The sequence below is a fragment of the Heterodontus francisci genome, chromosome 45 (genome assembly GCF_036365525.1).
Source record: "Heterodontus francisci isolate sHetFra1 chromosome 45, sHetFra1.hap1, whole genome shotgun sequence".
Taxonomy (NCBI): Eukaryota; Metazoa; Chordata; class Chondrichthyes; order Heterodontiformes; family Heterodontidae; genus Heterodontus; species Heterodontus francisci.
The window spans coordinates 2,289,136-2,308,129 of record NC_090415.1 but is presented as its reverse complement, the minus strand read 5'-3'; the positions used below and the strand labels follow the sequence as shown (position 1 = coordinate 2,308,129).

The 18,994-nt window shown below is 45.5% G+C and overlaps 2 protein-coding genes across 3 annotated transcripts; one reads left to right on the top strand and one right to left on the bottom strand.

The window, feature by feature from the left end:
* Positions 1-13,213: 13,213 nt before the first annotated feature.
* isoc2 (isochorismatase domain containing 2) lies at positions 13,214-18,700 on the bottom strand. Of its 2 annotated transcripts, XM_068022034.1 has the most exons (6): positions 18,526-18,699; positions 17,543-17,778; positions 16,808-17,020; positions 16,175-16,245; positions 14,950-15,067; positions 13,214-13,539 (listed from the first exon to the last, which is right to left on the bottom strand). In XM_068022034.1, exons 2-6 carry the CDS (start codon positions 17,672-17,674, stop codon positions 13,459-13,461), a joined length of 615 nt encoding a protein of 204 aa, XP_067878135.1. In that variant the 5' UTR covers positions 17,675-17,778; positions 18,526-18,699; the 3' UTR covers positions 13,214-13,458. The 2 variants fall into 2 exon arrangements, with proteins under 2 accessions (XP_067878135.1, XP_067878136.1); XM_068022035.1 differs by lacking the exon at positions 16,808-17,020 and having other exon boundaries at positions 18,526-18,700.
* LOC137356272 (uncharacterized) lies at positions 18,047-18,991 on the top strand. Its single transcript, XM_068022142.1, has one exon. It carries the CDS (start codon positions 18,047-18,049, stop codon positions 18,989-18,991), a length of 945 nt encoding a protein of 314 aa, XP_067878243.1.
* Positions 18,992-18,994: the final 3 nt, after the last annotated feature.

Below are 18,994 nucleotides of genomic sequence, written 5' to 3'. Positions count from 1 at the left end.
GAGAGGGTAATAAACAGGGACTGTAATTATCAGGGACTGGATAGTGTAATTAACAGGAACTGGAGAGGGTAATTAACAGGGACTATAATGAACAGGAATTGGAGAGTGTAATTAACAGGAACTGGAGAGGGTAATAAACAGGGACTGTAATTATCAGGGACTGGATAGTGTAATTAACAGGAACTGGAGAGGGTAATTAACAGGGACTATAATGAACAGGAATTGGAGAGTGTAATTAACAGGAACTGGAGAGGGTAATAAACAGGGACTGTAATTATCAGGGACTGGATAGTGTAATTAACAGGAACTGGAGAGTGTAATTAACAGGGACTATAATGAACAGGAATTGGAGAGTGTAATTAACAGGAACTGGAGAGGGTAATAAACAGGGACTGTAATTATCAGGGACTGGATAGTGTAATTAACAGGAACTGGAGAGTGTAATTAACAGGGACTATAATGAACAGGAATTGGAGAGTGTAATTAACAGGAACTGGAGAGGGTAATAAACAGGGACTATAATTAACAGGAACTGGAGAGTGTAATTAACAGGAAATGGAGAGTGTAATTAACAGGGACTATAATTAACAGGAACTGGAGAGTGTAATTAACAGGAAATGGAGAGTGTAATTAACAGGGACTGGAGAGTGTAATTAACAGGGACTATAATTAACAGGAACTGGAGAGTGTAATTAACAGGGACTATAATTAACAGGAACTTGAGAGTGTAATTAACAGGAATTGGAGAGTGTAATTAACAGGGACTATAATTAACAGGAACTGGAGAGTGCAAATAACGTGAACTGGATAGTGTAATTAACAGGGACTGGAGAGAGTAATTAACAGGAACTGGAGAGGGTAAGAAACAGGGACTGTAATTATCAGGGACTGGATAGTGTAATTAACAGGGACTATAATTAACAGGAACTGGAGAGGGTAAGAAACAGGGACTGTAATTATCAGGGACTGGATAGTGTAATTAACAGGAACTGGAGAGGGTAAGAAACAGGGACTGTAATTATCAGGGACTGGAGAGTGTAATTAACAGGGACTATGATTAACAGGAACTGGAGAGTGTAATTAACAGGAACTGGAGAGGGTAATTAACAGGGACTGTAATTAACAGGAACTGGAGTGTGTAATTAACAGGGACTATGATTAACAGGAACTGGAGAGTGTAATTAACAGGAACTGGAGAGGGTAATTAACAGGGACTGTAATTAACAGGAATTGGAGAGTGTAATTAACAGGGACTGTAATTAACAGGAACTGGAGTGTGTAATTAACAGGGACTGTAATTAACAGGAACTGGAGAGTGTAATTAACAGGGACTGTAATTAACAGGAATTGGAGAGTGTAATTAACAGGGACTGTAATTAACAGGAACTGGAGAGTGTAATTAACAGGGACTGTAATTAACAGGAACTGGAGTGTGTAATTAACAGGGACTATGATTAACAGGAACTGGAGTGTGTAATTAACAGGGACTATGATTGACAGGAACTGGAGAGTGTAATTAACAGGGACTATGATTAACAGGAACTGGAGTGTGTAATTAACAGGGACTATGATTAACAGGAACTGGAGTGTGTAATTAACAGGGACTATGATTAACAGGAACTGGAGAGTGTTATTAACAGGGACTATGATTAACAGGAACTGGAGTGTGTAATTAACAGGGACTATAATTAACAGGAACTGGAGTGTGTAATTAACAGGGACTATAATTAACAGGAACTGGAGTGTGTAATTAACAGGGACTATGATTAACAGGAACTGGAGTGTGTAATTAACAGGGACTATGATTAACAGGAACTGGAGAGTGTTATTAACAGGGACTATGATTAACAGGAACTGGAGTGTGTAATTAACAGGGACTATAATTAACAGGAACTGGAGAGTGTAATTAACAGGGACTATGATTGACAGGAACTGGAGAGTGTAATTAACAGGGACTATGATTAACAGGAACTGGAGTGTGTAATTAACAGGGACTATGATTAACAGGAACTGGAGTGTGTAATTAACAGGGACTATAATTAACAGGAACTGGAGTGTGTAATTAACAGGGACTGGAGTGTGTAATTAACAGGGACTATGATTAACAGGAACTGGAGAGTTTAATTAACAGGGACTATGATTAACAGGAACTGGAGAGTGTAATTGACAGGGACTGGAGATGTAATTAACAGGGACTGGAGTGTGTAATTAACAAGGACTATGATTAACAGGAACTGGAGAGTGTAATTAACAGGGACTGGAGTGTGTAATTAACAGGGACTATGATTAACAGGAACTGGAGAGTGTAATTAACAGGGACTATGATTAACAGGAACTGGATAGGGTAATTAACAGGGACTGTAATTAACAGGAATTGGAGAGTGTAATTAACAGGGACTGTAATTAACAGGAACTGGAGTGTGTAATTAACAGGGACTATGATTAACAGGAACTGGAGAGTGTAATTAACAGGGACTGTAATTAACAGGAATTGGAGAGTGTAATTAACAGGAACTGGAGAGTGTAATTAACAGGGACTATAATTAACAGGAACTGGAGAGGGTAATAAACAGGGACTGTAATTATCAGGAACTGGATAATGTAATTAACAGGAACTGGAGAGGGTAATTAACAGGGACTGTAATTAACAGGAACTGGAGAGTGTAATTAACAGGAACTGGAGAGTGTAATTAACAGGGACTATAATTAACAGGAAATGGAGAGGGTAATAAACAGGGACTGTAATTATCAGGAACTGGATAATGTAATTAACAGGAACTGGAGAGGGTAATTAACAGGGACTGTAATTAACAGGAACTGGAGAGTGTAATTAACAGGAACTGGAGAGTGCAATTAACAGGAACTGGAGAGTGTAATTAACAGGGACTGTAATTAACAGGAACTGGAGAGTGTAATTAACAGGAACTGGAGAGGGTAATAAACAGGGACTGTAATTATCAGGGACTGGATAGTGTAATTAACAGGGACTGGAGAGTGTAATTAACAGGAACAGGAGAGTGTAATTAACAGGAACTGGAGAGTGTAATTAACAGGGACTATAATTAACAGGGACTATAATTAACAGGAACTTGAGAGTGTAATTAACAGGAACTGGAGAGGGTAATAAACAGGGACTATAATTAACAGGAACTGGAGAGTGTAATTAACAGGGACTATAATTAACAGGAACTGGAGAGTGTAATTAACAGGGACTATAATTAACAGGAACTGGAGAGTGTAATTAACAGGAACTGGAGAGTGTAATTAACAGGGACTATAATTAACAGGAACTGGAGAGTGTAATTAACAGGGACTATAATTAACAGGAACTGGAGAGTGTAATTAACAGGAACTGGAGAGGGTAATTAACAGGAACTGGAGAGTGTAATTAACAGGGACTATAATTAACAGGAACTGGAGAGTGTAATTAACAGGAACTGGAGAGTGTAATTAACAGGGACTATAATTAACAGGAACTGGAGAGTGTAATTAACAGGAACTGGAGAGTGTAATTAACAGGGACTATAATTAACAGGAATTGGAGAGGGTAATTAACAGGAACTGGAGAGGGTAATAAACAGGGACTGTAATTAACAGGAACTGGAGAGTGTAATTAACAGGAACTGGAGAGTGCAATTAACAGGAACTGGAGAGTGTAATTAACAGGGACTGTAATTAACAGGAACTGGAGAGTGTAATTAACAGGAACTGGAGAGGGTAATTAACAGGGACTGTAATTAACAGGAACTGGAGAGTGTAATTAACAGGAACTGGAGAGTGCAATTAACAGGAACTGGAGAGTGTAATTAACAGGGACTGTAATTAACAGGAACTGGAGAGTGTAATTAACAGGAACTGGAGAGGGTAATAAACAGGGACTGTAATTATCAGGGACTGGATAGTGTAATTAACAGGGACTGGAGAGTGTAATTAACAGGAACAGGAGAGTGTAATTAACAGGAACTGGAGAGTGTAATTAACAGGGACTATAATTAACAGGGACTATAATTAACAGGAACTTGAGAGTGTAATTAACAGGAACTGGAGAGGGTAATAAACAGGGACTATAATTAACAGGAACTGGAGAGTGTAATTAACAGGGACTATAATTAACAGGAACTGGAGAGTGTAATTAACAGGAACTGGAGAGTGTAATTAACAGGGACTATAATTAACAGGAACTGGAGAGTGTAATTAACAGGGACTATAATTAACAGGAACTGGAGAGTGTAATTAACAGGAACTGGAGAGGGTAATTAACAGGAACTGGAGAGTGTAATTAACAGGGACTATAATTAACAGGAACTGGAGAGTGTAATTAACAGGAACTGGAGAGTGTAATTAACAGGGACTATAATTAACAGGAACTGGAGAGTGTAATTAACAGGGACTATAATTAACAGGAACTGGAGAGTGTAATTAACAGGAACTGGAGAGTGTAATTAACAGGGACTATAATTAACAGGAACTGGAGAGTGTAATTAACAGGAACTGGAGAGTGTAATTAACAGGGACTATAATTAACAGGAACTGGAGAGTGTAATTAACAGGGACTATAATTAACAGGAACTGGAGAGTGTAATTAACAGGAACTGGAGAGGGTAATTAACAGGAACTGGAGAGTGTAATTAACAGGGACTATAATTAACAGGAACTGGAGAGTGTAATTAACAGGAACTGGAGAGTGTAATTAACAGGGACTATAATTAACAGGAACTGGAGAGTGTAATTAACAGGAACTGGAGAGTGTAATTAACAGGGACTATAATTAACAGGAATTGGAGAGGGTAATTAACAGGGACTGGAGAGTGTAATTAACAGGGACTATAATTAACAGGAACTGGAGAGTGTAATTAACAGGAACTGGAGAGGGTAATTAACAGGAACTGGAGAGTGTAATTAACAGGAACTGGAGAGTGTAATTAACAGGGACTATAATTAACAGGAATTGGAGAGGGTAATTAACAGGGACTATAATTAACAGGAACTGGAGAGTGTAATTAACAGGGACTATAATTAACAGGAACTGGAGAGTGTAATTAACAGGAACTGGAGAGGGTAATTAACAAGGACTATAATTAACAGGAACTGGAGAGTGTAATTAACAGGAACTGGAGAGTGTAATTAACAGGGACTATAATTAACAGGAACTGGAGAGTGTAATTAACAGGAACTGGAGAGTGTAATTAACAGGGACTATAATTAACAGGAATTGGAGAGGGTAATTAACAGGGACTATAATTAACAGGAACTGGAGAGTGTAATTAACAGGAACTGGAGAGGGTAATTAACAGGGACTATAATTAACAGGAACTGGAGAGTGTAATTAACAGGAACTGGAGAGTGTAATTAACAGGGACTATAATTAACAGGAACTGGAGAGTGTAATTAACAGGAACTGGAGAGTGTAATTAACAGGGACTATAATTAACAGGAATTGGAGAGGGTAATTAACAGGGACTATAATTAACAGGGACTGGAGAGTGTAATTAACAGGGACTATAATTAACAGGGACTGGAGAGTGTAATTAACAGGGAATATTATTAACAGGAACTGGAGAGTGTAATTAACAGGGACTGTAATTAACAGGAACTGGAGAATGTAATTAACAGGAACTGGAGAGTGTAATTAACAGGGACTATAATTAACAGGGACTGGAGAGTGTAATTAACAGGGACTGTAATTATCAGGGACTGGATAGTGTAATTAACAGGGACTATAATTAACAGGAACTGGAGAGTGCAATTAACAGGGACTGGAGAGTGTAATTAACAGGGACTGGAGAGTGTAATTAACAGGGACTGGAGAGGGTAATTAACAGGGATTATAATGAACAGGAATTGGAGAGTGTAATTAACAGGAACTGGAGATGGTAATAAACAGGGAATATTATTAACAGGAACTGGAGAGTGTAATTAACAGGGACTGTAATTAACAGGAACTGGAGAATGTAATTAACAGGAACTGGAGAGTGTAATTAACAGGGACTATAATTAACAGGAACTGGAGAGTGTAATTAACAGGGACTATAATTAACAGGGACTGGAGAGTGTAATTAACAGGGACTGTAATTATCAGGGACTGGATAGTGTAATTAACAGGGACTATAATTAACAGGAACTGGAGAGTGCAATTAACAGGGACTGGAGAGTGTAATTAACAGGGACTGGAGAGTGTAATTAACAGGGACTGGAGAGGGTAATTAACAGGGATTATAATGAACAGGAATTGGAGAGTGTAATTAACAGGAACTGGAGATGGTAATAAACAGGGACTGTAATTATCAGGGACTGGATAGTGTAATTAACAGGAACTGGAGAGGGTAATTAACAGGGACTATAATGAACAGGAATTGGAGAGTGTAATTAACAGGAGCTGGAGAGGGTAATAAACAGGGACTGTAATTATCAGGGACTGGATAGTGTAATTAACAGGAACTGGAGAGGGTAATTAACAGGGACTATAATGAACAGGAATTGGAGAGTGTAATTAACAGGAACTGGAGAGGGTAATAAACAGGGACTGTAATTATCAGGGAGTGGATAGTGTAATTAACAGGAACTGGAGAGTGTAATTAACAGGGACTATAATGAACAGGAATTGGAGAGTGTAATTAACAGGAACTGGAGAGGGTAATAAACAGGGACTGTAATTATCAGGGACTGGATAGTGTAATTAACAGGAACTGGAGAGTGTAATTAACAGGGACTATAATTAACAGGAATTGGAGAGTGTAATTAACAGGAACTGGAGAGTGTAATTAACAGGGACTATAATTAACAGGAACTGGAGAGTGTAATTAACAGGGACTATAATGAACAGGAATTGGAGAGTGTAATTAACAGGAACTGGAGAGGGTAATAAACAGGGACTGTAATTATCAGGGACTGGATAGTGTAATTAACAGGAACTGGAGAGTGTAATTAACAGGGACTATAATTAACAGGAATTGGAGAGTGTAATTAACAGGAACTGGAGAGGGTAATAAACAGGGACTGTAATTATCAGGGACTGGATAGTGTAATTAACAGGAACTATAATTAACAGGAACTGGAGAGTGTAATTAACAGGAACTGGAGAGTGTAATTAACAGGGACTATAATTAACAGGAATTGGAGAGTGTAATTAACAGGAACTGGAGAGTGTAATTAACAGGGACTATAATGAACAGGAATTGGAGAGTGTAATTAACAGGAACTGGAGAGGGTAATAAACAGGGACTATAATTAACAGGAACTGGAGAGTGTAATTAACAGGAAATGGAGAGTGTAATTAACAGGAACTGGAGAGTGTAATTAACAGGGACTATAATTAACAGGAACTGGAGAGTGTAATTAACAGGAAATGGAGAGTGTAATTAACAGGGACTGGAGAGTGTAATTAACAGGGACTATAATTAACAGGAACTGGAGAGTGTAATTAACAGGGACTATAATTAACAGGAACTTGAGAGTGTAATTAACAGGAACTGGAGAGTGTAATTAACAGGGACTATAATTAACAGGAACTTGAGAGTGTAATTAACAGGAACTGGAGAGTGTAATTAACAGGGACTGTAATTAACAGGGACTGGAGAGAGTAATTAACAGGAACTGGAGAGGGTAAGAAACAGGGACTGTAATTATCAGGGACTGGATAGTGTAATTAACAGGGACTATAATTAACAGGAACTGGAGAGGGTAAGAAACAGGGACTGTAATTATCAGGGACTGGATAGTGTAATTAACAGGAACTGGAGAGGGTAAGAAACAGGGACTGTAATTATCAGGGACTGGATAGTGTAATTAACAGGGACTATAATTAACAGGAACTGGAGTGTGTAATTAACAGGGACTATGATTAACAGGAACTGGAGAGTGTAATTAACAGGAACTGGAGAGGGTAATTAACAGGGACTGTAATTAACAGGAATTGGAGAGTGTAATTAACAGGGACTGTAATTAACAGGAACTGGAGAGTGTAATTAACAGGGACTGTAATTAACAGGAACTGGAGTGTGTAATTAACAGGGACTATGATTAACAGGAACTGGAGTGTGTAATTAACAGGGACTAAGATTAACAGGAACTGGAGAGTGTTATTAACAGGGACTATAATTAACAGGAACTGGAGTGTGTAATTAACAGGGACTGGAGTGTGTAATTAACAGGGACTATGATTAACAGGAACTGGAGAGTGTAATTAACAGGGACTGGAGTGTGTAATTAACAGGGACTATGATTAACAGGAACTGGAGAGTGTAATTAACAGGGACTGGAGAGTGCAATTAACAGGGATTATGATTAACAGGAACTGGAGAGTGTAATTAACAGGGACTATAATTAACAGGAACTGGAGTGTGTAATTAACAGGGACTGGAGTGTGTAATTAACAGGGACTATGATTAACAGGAACTGGAGAGTGTAATTAACAGGGACTGGAGTGTGTAATTAACAGGGACTGGAGTGTGTAATTAACCTGGACTATGATTAACAGGAACTGGAGAGTGTAATTAACAGGGACTGGAGTGTGTAATTAACAGGGACTATGATTAACAGGAACTGGAGAGTGTAATTAACAGGGACTATGATTAACAGGAACTGGAGAGGGTAATTAACAGGGACTGTAATTAACAGGAATTGGAGAGTGTAATTAACAGGGACTGTAATTAACAGGAACTGGAGTGTGTAATTAACAGGGACTATGATTAACAGGAACTGGAGTGTGTAATTAACAGGGACTGTAATTAACAGGAATTGGAGAGTGTAATTAACAGGAACTGGAGAGTGTAATTAACAGGGACTATAATTAACAGGAACTGGAGAGGGTAATAAACAGGGACTGTAATTATCAGGAACTGGATAATGTAATTAACAGGAACTGGAGAGGGTAATTAACAGGGACTGTAATTAACAGGAACTGGAGAGTGTAATTAACAGGAACTGGAGAGTGTAATTAACAGGGACTATAATTAACAGGAACTGGAGAGGGTAATAAACAGGGACTGTAATTATCAGGAACTGGATAATGTAATTAACAGGAACTGGAGAGGGTAATTAACAGGGACTGTAATTAACAGGAACTGGAGAGTGTAATTAACAGGAACTGGAGAGTGCAATTAACAGGAACTGGAGAGTGTAATTAACAGGGACTGTAATTAACAGGAACTGGAGAGTGTAATTAACAGGAACTGGAGAGGGTAATAAACAGGGACTGTAATTATCAGGGACTGGATAGTGTAATTAACAGGGACTGGAGAGTGTAATTAACAGGAACTGGAGAGTGTAATTAACAGGAACTGGAGAGTGTAATTAACAGGGACTATAATTAACAGGGACTATAATTAACAGGAACTTGAGAGTGTAATTAACAGGAACTGGAGAGTGTAATTAACAGGGACTGGAGAGTGTAATTAACAGGGACTGGAGAGTGCAATTAACAGGAACTGGATAGTGTAATTAACAGGGACTGGAGAGTGTAATTAACAGGGACTATAATTAACAGGAACTGGAGAGTGTAATTAACAGGAACTGGAGAGTGTAATTAACAGGGACTGGAGAGTGTAATTAACAGGGACTGGAGAGTGCAATTAACAGGAACTGGATAGTGTAATTAACAGGGACTGGAGAGTGTAATTAATAGGAACTGGAGAGTGTAATTAACAGGGACTGGAGAGTGTAATTAATAGGAACTGGAGAGTGTAATTAACAGGGACTGGAGAGTGTAATTAACAGGGACTGGAGAGTGCAATTAACAGGAACTGGATAGTGTAATTAACAGGGACTGGAGAGTGTAATTAACAGGAACTGGAGAGTGTAATTAACAGGGACTGGAGAGTGTAATTAACAGGGACTGGAGAGTGTAATTAACAGGGACTGTAATTAACAGGAATTGGAGAGTGTAATGAACAGGGACTATAATTAACAGGAACTGGATAGTGTAATTAACAGGGACTGGAGAGTGTAATTACCAGGAACTGGAGAGTGTAATTAACAGGGATTGGAGAGTGTAATTAATAGGAACTGGAGAGTGTAATTAACAGGGACTGGAGAGTGCAATTAACAGGAACTGGATAGTGTAATTAACAGGGACTGGAGAGTGTAATTAATAGGAACTGGAGAGTGTAATTAACAGGGACTGGAGAGTGTAATTAACAGGGACTGTAATTAACAGGAATTGGAGAGTGTAATGAACAGGAACTGGAGAGTGTAATTAACAGGGACTATAATTAACAGGGACTGGAGAGTGTAATTAATAGGAACTGGAGAGTGTAATTAACAGGGACTGGAGAGTGCAATTAACAGGAACTGGATAGTGTAATTAACAGGGACTGGAGAGTGTAATTAATAGGAACTGGAGAGTGTAATTAACAGGGACTGGAGAGTGTAATTAACAGGGACTGGAGAGTGTAATTAACAGGGACTGTAATTAACAGGAATTGGAGAGTGTAATGAACAGGGACTATAATTAACAGGAACTGGATAGTGTAATTAACAGGGACTGGAGAGTGTAATTAACAGGAACTGGAGAGTGTAATTAACAGGGATTGGAGAGTGTAATTAATAGGAACTGGAGAGTGTAATTAACAGGGACTGGAGAGTGCAATTAACAGGAACTGGATAGTGTAATTAACAGGGACTGGAGAGTGTAATTAACAGGGACTGTAATTAACAGGAATTGGAGAGTGTAATGAACAGGGACTATAATTAACAGGAACTGGAGAGTGTAATTAATAGGAACTGGAGAGTGTAATTAACAGGGACTGGAGAGTGCAATTAACAGGAACTGGATAGTGTAATTAACAGGGACTGGAGAGTGTAATTAATAGGAACTGGAGAGTGTAATTAACAGGGACTGGAGAGTGTAATTAACAGGAACTGGAGAGTGTAATTAACAGGGACTATAATTAACAGGGACTGGAGAGTGTAATTAATAGGAACTGGAGAGTGTAATTAACAGGGACTGGAGAGTGCAATTAACAGGAACTGGATAGTGTAATTAACAGGGACTGGAGAGTGTAATTAATAGGAACTGGAGAGTGTAATTAACAGGGACTGGAGAGTGTAATTAACAGGGACTGGAGAGTGTAATTAACAGGGACTGTAATTAACAGGAATTGGAGAGTGTAATGAACAGGGACTATAATTAACAGGGACTGGAGAGTGTAATTAACAGGGACTGGAGAGTGTAATTAACAGGGACTGTAATTAACAGGAATTGGAGAGTGTAATGAACAGGGACTATAATTAATAGGAACTGGAGAGTGTAATTAACAGGGACTGGAGAGTGTAATTAACAGGAACTGGAGAGTGTAATTAACAGGGACTGTAATTAACAGGAATTGGAGAGTGTAATTATCAGGAACTGGAGAGTGTAATTAACAGGGACTGTAATTGGCCATGTGAGCCGCATGGAAGATGGCAGGTACCCCAAAGACACATTGTACAGCGAGCTCGCCACTGGTATCAGACCCACCGGCCGTCCATGTCTCCGTTATAAAGACGTCTGCAAACGCGACATGAAATCGTGTGACATTGATCACAAGTCGTGGGAGTCAGTTGCCAGCATTCGCCAGAGCTGGCGGGCAGCCATAAAGACAGGGCTAAATTGTGGCGAGTCGAAGAGACTTAGTAGTTGGCAGGAAAAAAGACAGAGGCGCAAGGGGAGAGCCAACTGTGCAACAGCCCCAACAAACAAATTTCTCTGCAGCACCTGTGGAAGAGCCTGTTACTCCAGAATTGGCCTTTCTAGCCACTCCAGGCGCTGCTTCACAAACCACTGACCACCTCCAGGCGCGTATCCATTGTCTCTCGAGATAAGGAGGCCCAAAAGAAAGAAAGAATTAACAGGAACTGGAGAGTGTAATTAACCGGGACTGTAATTAACAGGAACTGGAGTGTAATTAACAGGAGCTGGAGAGTGTAATTAACAGAGACTGTAATTAACAGGAACTGGAGAGTGTAATTAACAGGAACTGGAGAGTGTAATTAACAGGGACTGTAATTATCAGGGACTGGATAGTGTAATTAACAAATACTGTAATTAACAGGAATTGGAGAGTGTAATTAACTGGGACTGTAATTAACACGAATTGGAGAGTATAATGAACAGGGACTGTAATTAACAGGAACTGAAGGACTGTATTTAACAGGAACTGGAGAGTGTAATTCACAGGAACTGTAATTAACAGGAACTGAAGGACTGTATTTAACAGGGACTGGGGACAGCAATTCACAGGATCTGGGGCTGTAATCAACAGGAGTTGAAGGATTACAATTAGCAGGAACTGGGTATTGTAACTAAGAGGATCTATAATTAACAGGAACTAAGGGACATGTAATTAACAGAAACTGAGGGAGAGTAATTAAGAGGAACTGAGGGAGTGTAATTGACAGGAACTGAGGGTCTGCAATTGACATTAACTGGGCCCTGTAATTAACAGGAAATGAGGAACTGTTATTAACAGGAACTGAGGGACTGTAATTAACAGGAACTGTGGGACTGTAATTAACAGGAACTCGGGATTTGTAAGTAACAGGAACTGAGGGACTGTAACTAACAGGAACTGGGCCTGTAAATGATAGGAATTGAGGGACTGTAATTTCATTGCATTACAAGTCAATTTCATTACTTTTCAGGTCAACTTCACCGTTTCTTTCAGGGTGGTTTCATCGTTTGTCGGCTCAATACCATCACTATTTAGTCAGCCCCATCACTTTGCCACCGAATCTTCATCCATTTTGAAGTTAAGTTCACCGCGCTTGTCTGTACAATGAGACATGTTTCTGTGGGTGGGTGATAGTGTGGCTTTCAGCTCCACGCGAGCCTCCTCCTCCCCGACCCCTCCTCATCTCACCACTGCCAACCCCGTCCCCCCCACCTCCGTCAACATGTCCTCCTATTCCTTTCTCCCTCGTGTGTTTGTCCACCTTCACCCCCCCCCCCCAACTCAAATATATCTCTGCGATTCTCCTCAATCCCACACCCTGTGGTAGCGAGTTCCACATTCTCCCCACTCTCTGGGGAAGGACGTTTCTCCTGAAAGCCCCCCCACATTGGATTTATTAGTGATTATCTTATATCGATGACCGGCCTGAGTTCCAGTCTCGCCCGCGAGTGGAATAATCTTCGTCGAGTCTGCCCAGGAGGGGGGCTGAATGGGCCTCCTTCTGATTCCCCCCCACCCCCCCATCCCGAGGTCACATGTGGAAAGGACTGGAGCTGGAGAACTGATTGCCAGAAAGACGTTTACTCGCGGGAAGCAGGGGAAGCGGGTTAGCCAACAGTCGACACCCCGCGACAAAGGCCAGTCGACGTCACGCCCTCCCGCATGCCCTACGTCGGAGCTCGGAGCGGTGCCCGTCCACGCTGCGCGTTTGCCCGCGGGGGGGGGGGGGTTGAAGGAGGCTGGGAAGGTCTCTGATGGGGAGATCGCGGCCGCCGTTCCGTCGCCGATTCCTCCCTCCGGAGCCGGGGGGTCAGCCAAAGATTGGGTTCCGTCCCTGGAAGAGGGCGACGAGATTACTGTCTGGTGCCGGCTCCGTGATAATCTTCTGCACCTGCACAGGATCAGAGCGGAAATGAGCAGGTCAGGCCCCCGGTGTCCCCGCGGTAAGCTCGCCAGCCAGACTGGATCGCTCGGCGGAGGTGGGCAACGCGTCAACCATCAATACTGGGCCCCAGGACACGGGGAGATTCCCCTCCACCACCCACCCCCCTTCCCGTTGCCTCCCCTCCTGCTCCCATCACCCGCAATCAACCCTGCCTGTCTGGTTAAGGGATAAGGAGACTGGAACTGTGATGTGCTCCAAGTGTGGTCTAACCGAGGGATATGGAGAGTGGAAACTGTGCACAGTGCTCCAACTGTGGTCTAACCGAGGGATATGGAGAGTGGAACTGTGCACAGTGCTCCAAGTGTGGTCTAAATGAGGGATATGGAGAGTGGAACTGTGCACAGTGCTCCAAGTGTGGTCTAACCGAGGTATGTGGAGAATGGAACTGTGCACAGTGCTCCAAGTGTGGTCTAACCGAGGGCTATGGAGAGTGGAACTGTGCACAGTGCTCCAAGTGTGGTCTAACCGAGGGATATGGAGACTGGAACTGTGCACAGTGCTCCAAGTGTGGTCTAACCGAGGGATATGGAGAGTGGAACTGTGCACAGTGCTCCAAGTGTGGTCTAACCGAGGGCTATGGAGAGTGGAACTGTGCACAGTGCTCCAAGTGTGGTCTAACCGAGGGATATGGAGACTGGAATTGTGCACAGTGCTCCAAGTGTGGTCTAACCGAGGGATATGGAGAATGGAACTGTGCACAGTGCTCCAAGTGTGGTCTAACCCAGGGATATGGAGACTGGAACTGTGCACAGTGCTCCAAGTGTGGTCTAACCGAGGGATATGGAGAATGGAACTGTGCACAGTGCTCCAAGTGTGGTCTAACCCAGGGATATGGAGACTGGAACTGTGCACAGTGCTCCAAGTGTGGTCTAACCGAGGGATATGGAGAGTGGAACTGTGCACAATGTTCCAAGTGTGGTCTAACTGAGGGATATGGAGACTGGAACTGTGCACAGTGCTCCAAGTGTGGTCTAACCGAGGGATATGGAGAGTGGAACTGTGCACAGTGCTTCAAGTGTGGTCTAACTGAGGGATATGGAGACTGGAACTGTGCACAGTGCTCCAAGTGTGGTCGAACTGAGGGATATGGAGACTGGAACTGTGCACAGTGCTCCAAGTGTGGTCTAACCGAGGGATATGGAGACTGGAACTGTGCACAGTGCTCCAAGTGTGGTCTAACCCAGGGATATGGAGAGTGGAACTGTACACAGTGCTCCAAGTGTGGTCTAACCGAGGGATATGGAGACTGGAACTGTGCACAGTGCTCCAAGTGTGGTCTAACCCAGGGATATGGAGAGTGGAACTGTGCACAGTGCTCCAAGTGTGGTCTAACCGAAGGACATGGAGTGCACTCACCTCTCGGAATTTCGGATGCTTCGCATCCTGCACAAGCTGTAGCAGCGTCCCTTCGCTGGTGGTGAGGAAGGCCCCGCTCTGTTTCATGCGCGACAGTGCAATCAGCCGGTCGACTTGACTGCGGAGAGACAACAGGAAAGGTCGGACCTTGCATTACTCGAGCCACTTTCCACACCCCCCACCTCCGGGGCATCCCAAAGCTCTGCCAATGAAGTACCTTTCCCTGGATTGCGGTCGCTCTCCGAATGGCGGAACCAGGGCGGCTGATCTGCGCACAGCAAGATCCCAGAGGCAGCAATGTGATAATGACCCAGATCATCTGCTGTTTAGTGATGTTGGTTGAGGGGTAACTATTGGGTCCCTGGACAACAGGGGGATCTCCCCTGCGCCCCCTGCCCCCACTCTTCCACCAATAGTGGCCGTTTGGTCTTTTACACCCACCCGAGCGGGCAGACGGGGCCCCTCGGATTAACGTCTCGTCCCGAAAGACGGCACCTCCGACAGTGCAGCACTCCCTCAGTACTGGCACCGCGGGAGTGTCGGTCTGGATTATGGAGATCAAGTCCTGGAGTATATACATCTCCCTCTGACAGTGCAGCACTCCCTCAGTACTGACACTGGGGGAGTGTCGGCCTGGATTATGGAGATCAAGTCCTAGAGTTTTTCCATCTCCCTCCGACAGTGCAAGCTCCTCTCAACTTTCTCTGCTCTAAGGAGAACAATCCCAGCTTCTCCCGTCTCTCCAAGGACCCGACATCCCTCAGAAAGTGCGGCGCCCAGAAATGGGGCCTTATCAGTGATTTATCAAGGATTTGGCATCACCTCCTTGATTCTGTCCTCGATGCGTCCATTTGTAAAGCCAAATGGCCCATTTCCTTTTTCCAGCAGCTGATGAGTTCACCACTGTATCAATGCTGTTGCTGTGTAGAGGCTGTTGGATATCTGACCTTGCGAGGGTGCAGAGGAGATTTACCAGAATGGTTCCAGGGATGGGGGATTTTAGCTACCAGGTGAGGTTGGAGAAGCTGGGGGTTCTCTACCTGGAGCAAAGGAGACTGAGGGGAACGGCCGATCTAGTTCCAAGTCAGGATGGTGTGTGACTTGGAGGGGAACTTGCAGGTGGTGGTATTCCCATTGCATCTGCTGCCCTTGTCCTTGTAGGTGGGCTTGGGCGGCGCTGTCGAAGGAGCCTCCTCTCTCTCTCTCCCCCCCCCACAGCACTCACCTGCGCGACGAACATGCATCAGCCACCACGTGCACATCCAGGCCCCGCTCGAGTAGGTCCAGCGCTGTGCTCTGGAAAGAACAGGCAGGGTTCACTGGCACGTCCCTGACCCTCAGCACCCCCCGCGCCCCTTCCCTCTGAAACCCACAATAGCATGGCCATTGCGCCTTTAACATCAACCACTCCCCAGGACAGGTACAGCACGGGGGGGGGGTTAGATACAGAGTAAAGCTCCCTCTACACTGTCCCTTCGGGGTGGCGCAGTGGTTAGCACCGCAGCCTCACAGCTCCAGGGACCCGGGTTCGATTCCGGGTACTGACTGTGTGGAGTTTGCAAGTTCTCCCTGTGTCAGCGTGGGTTTTCTCCGGGTGCTCCGGTTTCCTCCCACATGCCAAAGACTTGCTGGTTGATCGGTAAATTGGCCTTTATAAATTGCCCCTAGTATAGGTAGGTGGTAGGGAAATATAGGGACAGGTGGGGATGCAGTAGGAATATGGAATTAGTGTAGGATTAGTATAAATGGGTGGTTGATGGTCAGCACAGACTCGGTGGGCCGAAGGGCCTGTTTCAGTGCTGTATCTCTAAACTAAACTACACTGTCCCAGACGGGAGAGAAGGTTGAAATGACGGACCATTATACAGGCTTGTGTCTCGATGCCACATAGGATGATCGATTTCAGCTCCGGTAGGGAACTGAGCTCGGTTTCCACCTCGGGGGTGAGCATGCTGAAACAGGTCTTGCTGAATTTCATGATTCCCTCAGCTCCGAGCTCCGGCACAGTGGGACCCAGTCCCTTGGGGTACTGCTCCGTGACGATGATGGGCATCTCCAGCAGCTTGGCAGCCTGGGGGGGGGAATGGGAAGACAGATCAGAGAGACCCGGGTTAGACGGCAGCTGGAATCTGGGAGGAACTCGTTCGCAACCAGCCCCGACCACCCAGTCGAACAACCGCGCCCCCTTAAACCCCAGCAGTGTCTCTGGGAAGAGGGGAGGGGACGGCTTGGGGGAGGCAATGACTGGTGGACAGTTACTGCCCACGTTCCCCTGTCCCATCTCCGACACTGCTTTCTCTCTCTGTCCCTCTCCGTCTCTCTCTCTCCCGCTGTCTCTCTCTCTCTCTCCCCCTCTGTCTCTCTCTCCCTCTCCCTCTGTCTCTCTCTCCCTCTCCCCCCTCTCCTCACTGTCTGCCTATTCCCCCTCCCAGCTCCCACCCTAATCTCTCTCCCCTCTATCCAACCCCTGTGCCACCCTCTCCCCTCCTTCTGACCCCTCTCCTGCCTTCTCCCCTCCCTCCAATTGCTCTCCCTCCCTCTCCCCTCCTACTGACCCCTCTCCCCCTCCTTCCGTCCCCTCTCCCTCCCTCACCTGCAGCATCCTGGCTGCGACTGCCACGATCTGGGGGAAGAAAGCCACACTGGGTCGGAACTTCTCCTGCATGTCACAGAGAAAGAGAGCGCTGGACCTGGAGGCCAGTCTGCCGATGCTCCTGGCTGACATCTCGCCGGGGGGGGGGGGTGGGGTGGGGTGGGGGGAAACAGGCCGGTTGATCCACACGGAGGCCTTCCCGAAGCAGCAGGACTGCTGAACACCTTCCGATGAAGCTGTAGAGGGATAGGATTGGACAGCATCAGATGGAATTCAATGGTAGGAACAGGAAGATCCCATTCAGCAACCCCTCCCCCGGGCCTGTTAGACAGGAACAGGAGTTGGCCCATTTAGCTGTGGGGTTAGAGGGGCTGAATGGCCTCCTCCTGTTTCCGTGGTAACAGGTTAGAGGGGCTGAATGGCCTCCTCCTGTTTCCTTTTTAACGGGTTAGAGGGGCTGAATGGGCTCCTCCTGTTTCCTTGGTAACGGGTTAGAGGGGCTGAATGGCCTCCTCCTGTTTCCTTGGTAACGGGTTAGAGGGGCTGAATGGCCTCCTGTTTCTGGGTGGAAGCCTGCTGAGTTCAAGTGCGCGTGCGCCATGTGCGGAGGAGTGGAGAGGGAATGCGCGTGCGCAAAACCCGAGTCCTCCCAGGCCAGCGACGAGTCCTCCGGGTGCCAGGCACACGTGCTCACAACTCCAATCCTTCAACAGCGATGACGCGTCACTCCCTACTACTCCACCCCCCCCTTCAACCACCACCCACTACTTCTCGGCGCATGCGCGTTCCTCCGGTCCTCCCATGGCCAAGTTCGGTCCTCCCAGCGCTTGCGCGCAGGCGCAACCCTCAGTCCTTCCATTCCTGCTACCCCAGTCCTCCCAGCCTTTTGGCGCAGGCGTCGACCCCCCTCCCAATACCACCGCCCCCCCCCGTCCTCCCAAGCCTAGCTTCAGTCCTCCTAGCGCTCGGGTGCAAGTATTGACCTTCCGTCCTCCAGTTTTCCTCTCAGTCCTCGCAGCGGTCGCGTGCAGGCGTCGGCCTTCGGTTCCCCCAGTTTTCCTCTCCGTCTTCCCGCCGATCCGCCTCCCCCCACTTCCAAACCGACCCCAGCGCTGGGGCGCAGGCGCGACCTTCAGTCCTCCCAAGCGCGCGAGCTGGTCCTCCCAGCGCTGGGGCGCAGGCGCGACCTTCAGCCCTCCCGAGCGCGCGAGCCGGCCCCGCCCAGCGCTTGGGGCGCAGGCGCGACCTTCGGTCCGCCCCCCCCCAAGCCCGGTCCTCCCCATCGCTTGGGGCGCAGGCGCGACCTTCGGTCCTCCCAGCGCTGGGGCGCAGGCGCGACCTCCCAGTCCTCCCAGCCGCTCCGGTCCTCCGAGTGAAGTTGGCGGGGTCGGCGGGCTCCGCGCCTGCGCAGCTCCTTCCAATCTCGAGCACGCCGAGGAAGCGACCTGAAGC

Excerpts from the sequence above, each read along its gene's own strand:
- LOC137356272 (XM_068022142.1), top strand. The coding sequence starts at position 18,047 with ATGGCCTCCTCCTGTTTCCTTGGTAACGGGTTAGAGGGGCTGAATGGC.
- isoc2 (XM_068022034.1), bottom strand. The coding sequence starts at position 17,674 with ATGTCAGCCAGGAGCATCGGCAGACTGGCCTCCAGGTCCAGCGCTCTC. Across the intron at positions 16,246-16,807 it reads AGACACAAGCCTGTATAATG|AGCACAGCGCTGGACCTACT; the intron begins GTCCGTCATTTC and ends TGTTCTTTCCAG. Across the intron at positions 15,068-16,174 it reads GATGCATGTTCGTCGCGCAG|TCAAGTCGACCGGCTGATTG; the intron begins GTGAGTGCTGTG and ends GTCTCTCCGCAG.